The sequence below is a fragment of the Populus euphratica genome, unplaced genomic scaffold (assembly GCF_000495115.2).
Source record: "Populus euphratica unplaced genomic scaffold, PopEup_1.0 scaffold577.1, whole genome shotgun sequence".
NCBI lineage: Eukaryota > Viridiplantae > Streptophyta > Magnoliopsida > Malpighiales > Salicaceae > Populus > Populus euphratica.
This window is the reverse complement of record NW_011500243.1, coordinates 115,869-124,695: the sequence shown is the minus strand read 5'-3', so window position 1 is coordinate 124,695 and position 8,827 is coordinate 115,869. Positions and strand designations below refer to the sequence as shown.

The 8,827-nt window shown below is 39.4% G+C and overlaps 2 protein-coding genes across 3 annotated transcripts; one reads left to right on the top strand and one right to left on the bottom strand.

The window, feature by feature from the left end:
• Positions 1 to 239: 239 nt before the first annotated feature.
• Positions 240 to 2,191, top strand: LOC105112592 (glyoxal oxidase-related protein). The gene has a single exon (XM_011008328.1). It carries the CDS (start codon positions 297 to 299, stop codon positions 1,881 to 1,883), a length of 1,587 nt encoding a protein of 528 aa, XP_011006630.1. The 5' UTR covers positions 240 to 296; the 3' UTR covers positions 1,884 to 2,191.
• Positions 2,192 to 4,165: 1,974 nt separating this feature from the next.
• Positions 4,166 to 8,561, bottom strand: LOC105112591 (protein NRT1/ PTR FAMILY 5.6-like). 2 transcript variants are annotated; one of them, XM_011008326.1, is made up of 4 exons: positions 8,245 to 8,561; positions 6,492 to 6,709; positions 5,331 to 5,875; positions 4,166 to 5,192 (listed from the first exon to the last, which is right to left on the bottom strand). In XM_011008326.1, the coding sequence occupies exons 1-4, from the start codon at positions 8,378 to 8,380 to the stop codon at positions 4,328 to 4,330; spliced, it is 1,764 nt and encodes a 587-aa protein (XP_011006628.1). In that variant the 5' UTR covers positions 8,381 to 8,561; the 3' UTR covers positions 4,166 to 4,327. The 2 variants fall into 2 exon arrangements, with proteins under 2 accessions (XP_011006628.1, XP_011006629.1); XM_011008327.1 differs by lacking the exon at positions 8,245 to 8,561 and adding an exon at positions 6,791 to 7,064.
• Positions 8,562 to 8,827: the final 266 nt, after the last annotated feature.

Genomic DNA, 8,827 nt, shown 5'->3' with positions numbered 1-8,827 from the left:
AAAACAATTCTCAATTAGGTCTTCCATCGATTGGATGCATTCAGGGGTCAAGAGGACCCCCGCCCGCCTCCCTTTTCGTTATTCTATGATTCATAATGGCTTTGTGATTTGGGTAATCCTTGTTATATGAGGGATCTACTTATATATTTTCTTTACTTGAGGTACCTAGATGAGAAACAATAGGTAATTGAACGACAAATGTGTATTTTACCCCTAAGTTTTCTATTCTATTTAGAAGCACCAATCCTTGGACTCACTCTCCACTACCATCCTGCTCTCTCCCCCCTTCGTCTCTAATGGAGCTTCTAATCATCTCAATCTTCACTTTCTTTTTCCTCTCACATGCTGAATTGCCCGGCACATGGGATCTCCTAGTCTCTAACGCAGGCATATCCTCCATGCACACAGCAGTTACCCGCTTCAACACTGTAGTCCTTCTAGACCGGACCAACATCGGGCCATCTCGTAAAATGCTACGAAAAGGCCACTGTCGTGTCGACCCCTACGACGCCGTTCTCAAGCGCGATTGCTATGCCCACTCCGTTCTCTTCGATCTCCAAACCAATCAAATCCGTCCACTCATGATCCTCACTGACACCTGGTGCTCATCAGGTCAGTTTCTCCATGATGGAACTCTCTTACAAACAGGTGGTGATCTGGACGGGTTCAAGAAGATCCGAAAGTTCGACCCGTGTGACATTAACGGGTCTTGCGATTGGGTAGAGCTTGATGACGTGGAATTGAGCGAGGGGAGGTGGTATGCTAGTAACCAGATACTGCCCGACGGGTCGGTGATTATAGTTGGTGGTAGAGGAGCTAATACTGTGGAGTACTATCCGCCTCGAGACGGTGCCGTGCTGTTTCCATTTCTTGCTGACGTGGAAGATAAGCAGATGGACAATTTATACCCTTACGTCCATCTCCTCCCCAACGGTAAACTATTTGTGTTTGCCAATAACAAAGCGGTTTTATTTGATCACGAGACTAATAAAGTTGTGAAAGGATACCCACCGTTGGATGGGGGCCCAAGGAATTACCCATCCGCTGGATCATCAGTTATGTTGGCATTGGAGGGTGATTATTCGACGGCTGTGATTGTTATTTGTGGAGGCGCCCAGTATGGCGCTTTCATTGAGAGGAGCACCGACACCCCGGCGCACGGTAGTTGTGGGCGTATTGTAGCTACATCACTCGACCCGATTTGGGAAATGGAGGACATGCCATTCGGGCGGATCATGGGTGATATGGTAATGTTACCCACCGGCGATGCCATAGTTATTAACGGAGCTCAAGCTGGGACCCAAGGGTTTGAGATGGCATCAAACCCGTGTTTGTATCCACTTCTATACAGACCGGGTCAACCCGTTGGGTTACGGTTCATGACATTGAATCCGGGAACTGTACCCAGATTGTACCATTCAACAGCTAACCTTTTACCAGATGGGCGTGTGGTGGTAGCAGGGAGTAACCCGCATTTTTTCTACAAATTCGAAGCTGAATTCCCGACTGAATTACGGATTGAGGCGTTTTCACCCGAATATTTGTCACCGGATCGGGCTAACCTTCGACCCGTAATAGAGGAAATACCCGATACAGTGCGTTTTGGGGAGTCTTTTGATGTGTTTGTGTCCGTTACGTTGCCTGTGGTGGGGCTTGTAGAAGTAAACTTTGCAAGTGCACCCTTCGCAACACATTCCTTTTCACAAGGACAAAGATTGGTTAAATTGACGATTACACCCTCAGTTCCGGACAGCGGCAATCGGTATAAGATTGGGTGCAATGCGCCCCCTAATGGGGCAGTGGCTCCGCCAGGTTATTACATGGTTTTTGCAGTCAATCAGGGCGTGCCAAGTGTTGCACGGTGGGTGCATTTGGTGGCTTAATCGGTTGTGTGCTGTTAGTTTTAATCTTCTTTTTTAACTTTGCTTATTTTAATTTATTTCTGGGCTAATTAGAATGCTGTAATTGTTGATCATAAAAAGGGTATACCGGGAAGAAACTCCAAAAAAAGAACAGGGGAGGTGTAATTATTGTTGGTTGCTAGTGCATTATGCAAAAATTGTTGACACTTCAATAACCGAAGATTCCTTTTGGGACCCCTTCAATTTGTATTATCCTTTGTGAGGAACATGGCTGAATTCAGCTGTCAAGACCCCGTGGGATTCCCGTTTATGAACACACAGACAATGCTAGACGATGCTTTGAAATTGAGACGGACCTAGCTAGATTCAATTATTTGAATGCCCTCGAGGCCTATCCTTTTGCTTATCTCACTGCCACGAATAAGGTTGGTCCTCAAAAAACACGTTTTGAGGCGAGTTTTTGTCAGAATATAAACACGTATGAAATTCAATGTATATATCACGTGGCCATTCCACGTAACTTTTATTCTACATATAATGTTTGAGGTGACGAGAAAAATCTAATATTAGCTGGGGTTGTCAGAGAAAATCATAAAATAATAAAGACATAAGTAAAATGTAATATTTATACCATGTTGCGATTAGACACCGAGCATATTACTAGATGATTTTTTTTTTCTAAATGCAATGTATTATAATCAATCTAAACAAGATTCTTAGAACCAAACTATAATAAATTCTTAGGGTATAATCTGCACTGAACTCGTTTGATTTAAAGACAAACAACCGTCCAATGCCCCTCTTTTATTTTATTTTATGGGTATTTATGAGTATGGTAACAAGTAACCACTACTTGTTAAAGTATTTTTTATTATGAAATATATTAAAATAATATTTTTTTTTATTTTTTTAAAATAATTTTTAACATTAGCACATTAAAATAATTTAAAAATACTAAAATAATATTAATTTTAAAATTTTCATTTTTTTTTTAAAAACAAAGAATCTTTCTTCTATAAATTAACCAAAGCCTAACCACCGCATCAGCCTCATATTCTATACAACCCAAAATGACAGCACAAGCATAATAGACCGACTACAATGGCCCCTAATCTCCCAAGCAACACCAACCATCAACACGATCCAAGTCAACCATAACGGCCAGCACCTCCACCCAACCAATAATCACCACTAAAGCCTCTCTCCCCTTGTTCTAAAACAACCAATCAAAACATCTCGAAAATCAAGCCCCAAAACCACCAAAATCAGCCCCAAAACCAACCCATGAAACCTGGTAGATCCTCTATTCTTCATGCCAGCAACTTCAACGACAATGATTTCCTCTCCCACTCTTTTATGTTGACCTCTCCACCACCTGTAGCAGACGTTGTCCACCACGAACGACCACGATCTCCTCCTTGTGAGCTACCCGAGACCAACCCAGACCCCCTCTCACCTTACAACACCATCTCAACCACCATGGACTAGATTCAAAACCCGCCCTCCAAGTTATAAATCCAACCATCAGTCAGTTTCACGCCCCTCTAAAAAAAGACAAGACCCGAGTTCCCTCTCTCTAACGGCAACACCCAAGCCCTTTTAAAATCCCTGAGCAATCAAAATGATATAAAATTTAAAAAGAAAAACAAGATGGGAAAAGAAAAATTCACAGAAATTCCCATGAAGCTGCTACTCTAGGCTCGTAGAGATGTCTGGACTCTTATTAATTGGCCTAGGTTGAAGAAGGGGTGAGATGAACAATAAAACATTTGGTAGAGAAGAGGAGAGACTGGAGTTTAACTATCAAACACACTTACTTTTGTAATGAAACGAGACAATATCATATTTACCATGAAAATGTTAAATCGATATTGAAATCGCGAGTCTACCGAGTTCAAATAATTTTAATCTGGATTTATCAGTTGAGTTTTTAATTAAAATTTTATGATTTTATAATTCAATTTGTGAATCTAAGAACCACGTTTGAGATGAACAATAAAATCAATGAAACGGGGAAATATTATATTTCCCATGAAAACAGAAAACTAATACTGGAATCACGAGTTTATCAATTTTACTGAATTAAAATGATTTCAGTCTAATTTTATTAGTTCGTAAAATTTTAAATCAATTTTGCATGCTAGATTTTATGAGTCAATTCATAACTTTTGGCTGCGGCCGTGAATGGTATTGCTGGTAGCCGTTATCGTTGAAAATTGTCATTAGATTATTGATAATTATAGGCAGCCCTGAAAGCAGCCATCTATACTCAATTTTTCTTCGAGTAAATTACACAAAATGCATCCCTATGAAGCATGAAGATTTGAAAATTATACGCAACAAGTGCAAATTTCCACAGGTAATAATAAGCCAGAACATCAAATATAATTTCTTGATCATACACTATTACTAAAAGATAGTATACCTTAAGCACCAGTGATTATTTATATACTGGCATAAGTATTTCAGGCCATTGAAACTTCAAAACCATCTTCACAGCAGTCAGCCACAACCATACTCCTCTGAACGTTTTTGTATGAGTATCGCCGAGCTAAGAACACATATACCATCAAGTTGGCTGCGATCATGCCGGCTATAAGCCAGTAAAAGTAGTCGAGGCGGCTACTGTTCAAGTCTTTTCCAAACCAACTCTTGCCGAATCTCCCAGTCACATGATCTGTGGCCGTTATCAGAAGACTACTGATGAAGTTTGCAGCTCCGATCACACTAAGGTAGAAGGCAATGCCCAGGCTTCTCATAGAATCAGGAACTTGGTCATAGAAGTACTCCTGCAAGCCCACCAGAGTGAATGCATCTCCTACACCAATAATGATGAATTGTGGAGCCAACCAGAAGACACTCATTGAAAGTGAACCCTTCACTGGATCCTTCTCTACAACACCCAGTCTCTTCCTCTCAACCAATGCTGAAACTACCATTGCGGAGATTGAAAAAAGCATCCCAAAGCCAATTCTCTGCAGGATTTTGATGCCTCGCTCGTTTCCGGTAGCCCTTCGCAACACTGGGACAAGGATCTTCTCGTAAATCGCCACAGCTACTATCATTCCAAAAGCGGAAAGCGCGAAGATTGAGGCTGGAGGGATCTCCAAGCCATTACCAACATTTCTGTCCAACATAGTGCCTTGCTTGACGAAGAATGTGGCTGTTTGTGCTACAGAGATTCCAAATGGTAACGTAGCTAGCCATATTGGGATCAAATTGAGAATAAGCTTCATCTCTTCAACCTTGGTCACGGTTGCTAGTGTCCAAGGATCTTGCTTTTCAGCACAATTCTCCCAATCCTCCACTATAGCGGCTTTGTCAAGAAACCTGCAATTCATTTGGGATCGTTAAACGAGCAGTTTAAGACATCTTGGGTGATATATACGAGCCAGATTAATTACAAGGATACGTACTACAATTATTCAATGGAAACTATTATATCAATCAGTTCACTTAATTGCTTACTTGAGACTTTCGGTATGGCAGAGAAGCCTCCCTTTATTCACTCGTGACTTGGGAACTTCATGCAATTCAGCTAGATCAGAAGGATATGGCAGGTTTCTCTTCTTAATGGCAGCTACTAGGACCTGCAACATTGGGGTTAAGGGGCTCCCAGGTGGCACATGATAGCGGTAAAATGGCCTTCCAATAATGAAGATGGCTAGTGATGAAGCCATAACTGCTGCAAGAATGATATCTGCAGCACCCCAACCGACACGATCTTGCACGTAAACAATTACAGTCACGCCAAGTAGAAGGCCACAGCACAGGCCAAAGTTCCACCAGTTGAAATAGGACATCTTTTTCTTTCTTTCTTCACTGTGATTCTCGTCGAATTGGTCAGCTCCAAAACTCTCCAGCGAGGGTTTGTGCCCTCCGGTTCCAATGGAGATCATGTAAATGGCTATAAAGAAGACTACTTCATGAACCTTCCTAGGCTCCAGACACACAGCTGCGTCACAAGCCTTTAGACTTGGTACAAACGTGGACATTGTTAAGAGAATCAAGCCCTGGGGGTTCAAATAGATAAAAATAAAACTTTCAGAACAAATTTAGTAAAAATAAATGTTCGGAATAAACTATGAAATTAACAAGTAATTAATTTTTGGCTTTTTTCAAAGACGATGATGGAGTGTTCCGAGAGATTCTGCTTCTGCTTTTAGGTATTCTTTTGCCTTTGAATATCACTAAACATGGATTGGTGGTCATTAACATCATTTTACATGGGCTTTACCTGGCTACTAAAGTGGATCAACAAAAACTTTCAGGAAATCAATGAAGCAAAATGGACATAAAGCCTGAATTCGGCTTTCATGGTCTACCTTAACTTTGTAGGCCCATCTTTATCACCATAAGTTTTTTTTTTAAAAAATTAATTACATCCTTAATATTTTTTTAAAAAACTAATTAAACCCTTTGCAAATTAGGTTGTGTATTAGGAGATAGAAAAAATTATGGACGATAATTATGAAAAAATTATAAGGGTAAATCTTTACCCTTTTTATTACTAACATTTTAACCTCTTTAGACTATACTAATATTCTAATTTTTAAATAATGGAATATTTAAGCATGGTTAAATATAAAACTTTACCAATTAAGAAAAAGACATAGAAAAAGAATTTACCAGAAGGTAGACAACAGACGAAAGAAAAACAGTTGTGAATCGGCCGAGGTAAGCATCAGCAAGAAAGCCTCCAAGTAAGGGCATCAACGTAGTCACACCAGCCCAGTAGTTTACATTCCTTGCCGCTGTCTTGAGGTCTTGATGAATCACCTTGGTAAGGTAAATGATGAGGCTCGTCGCTACTCCAAAGTAACTCAATCTCTCACTGAATTCAATGGCTGCCAAACAGAAAATAGTTAAAAATCATAACCCAAAACGAAAGCAACAACTACTGTGCCGTAGGTTTTCTGGGCCCTGACCCGTTTCTGTGACATAGAGTTCTTCTTTTTCTCAATGAGATTCTACGAGTAAACAAAGGATTTGTGCCGTTTTTGTGGACCTGACCACGTATCTTAGTAGCCCATTAAAAGCTACATTCATTGGTCACATAAAGCAGAAGAAGGACCCCATGCAGAGCATAAGTTCTCCTCCATATTTGTGATTGTAAGCGAAGAATCAAATTGTGTGCAACTTTTACTGATGTTGACAAGAACATGTAGGAATAATTGCATCTTACTAAACAGAAAACTCAATGACGTACAAGTTGATTTATTTTTCCTATTGTTCATTGGGCTCTTATTTTGAGAATCTTTTATATGCATAATTAAGATTCAAGATGTATTCACAAAAAAAAGAAAAGAAATAATGTTGAAATCCGGATTAGTTTTTCTATTCCATGGCAAACAGCTTTATGCATATCTTATAGCGACTATATATATATATCTTCTGAGAAAAAAAAAATACAAAAAACAAAGAGTAGATTCATAAAAGGGATGTTGATGGCTAAGAAAATCACCGGTAAGCCTATGACTCCTCCCTCCTATAAGCTCATACTCAAGCCTCTCTTATACCTGTGCGTTTGTCTATATATATATAGGATTCTTTTCTTGTTCTTTATAGGAAAAGAATGGTTAAAGCTGATCAGAAAAGGTATATTAATTATCATACTCTTCTCCTTGAAATAAATTACAAACCATGCAACCAAGATATTGTTTTTGCCTTTTTGAAAGAAAAAGAGACGGCGAAGACGTTTAATCCAAGGATAGCTAAAAGGCAAACTAGGTCTCACTATGAAGTGAGAAGAAGATTGAGTGCAATCTCTTTCTGATTTTAAATATATTTATGAGCTTCACCATGTAAGAACTTTACCCAGAACCCACAAGAAAGGAAATTAGTAGTACTTGAGAGATTAATATTTATGCTATATTAATTAGCATGAGTCCACCAGCTTGTACTCTAGCTGACTTCATGTTTTTTCAACATTACCGATTAGTTTGACCATTTGTAAGAACACAAAAAGAAAAAATATGGTCATGACAAAAACTGTATCAAATGCCTAGCTAACTTGCATGGATAGACATTCTCGTTTCGGAATCATAAGAAGAAAAGTGACGAGTTCCATGAAGAGTCATCCGCCAGTATGTTTTTTTTCCCTCAATAATGAAGGAAGAACAGTCCTATTTCTGGGAGTAATATTCATGGCTAAATTAATTTTCCTAAGTAGAGTTTAGATAAGCTCGATATTCTAGCTACGGCTGATAAGGAAAAGAAAGCAATATTGAATAAAATGGAGCCTTCATGCGCCTCTCTGTGGCTTCATCCTTCTTGGAGGTAACCAAACAGAGCATAAAATACAAAGGGAATCATAGTATAAAGAATATTAATTTGTCGGCAACTCTTAATACTTCATTGCATGAAAATGTTTAGTCCTTACCGATGATGAAGAGTGTTGCTTTCCAAACACCAGTAGAGGCCCGGAGGGGAACCCTTCCTTTATGATCCACTGAGGAATCATAAACCCATTTCTCTTCATCAACACCTCTTGTTTCTACTCCCTTCTTAAGCTCCATCCCTCGGCAGATACTTGATAATGTTTTTCCAAAGCCCTAATATATATATTTTCTATCCAAGAGTGCTGGCTACCATGGATGTGGAAGAGAAGCTTGCTTTGGGCGTCTTTATATAGAAGAGGATTTGCTTCGTTGACTCATTGGGGAAAATTCCTTATTCCCTGCACACGACTAAGTAAAAAATATTTATTTGGAGATTATCGTGAAAGAGAAAATGGTCATTTTATCCTTCTACTTCCACTGAGGATGTCATTCTCAGTCTACAGATGGGAATGGCATCCAAATGTTAGTTTTTCCTTTCTTTTTAGTCCGGGACCGAATGGACCCTTTAAACTAGTCAAGAATCTCGTAACCTTGTAATATTCCTTCCCACCACTCAAATGATAGTGAAAATCCAAAGCAAATGCTGCCTTCGTAGTTCATTCCACCGGATTAAATTCAATTTGA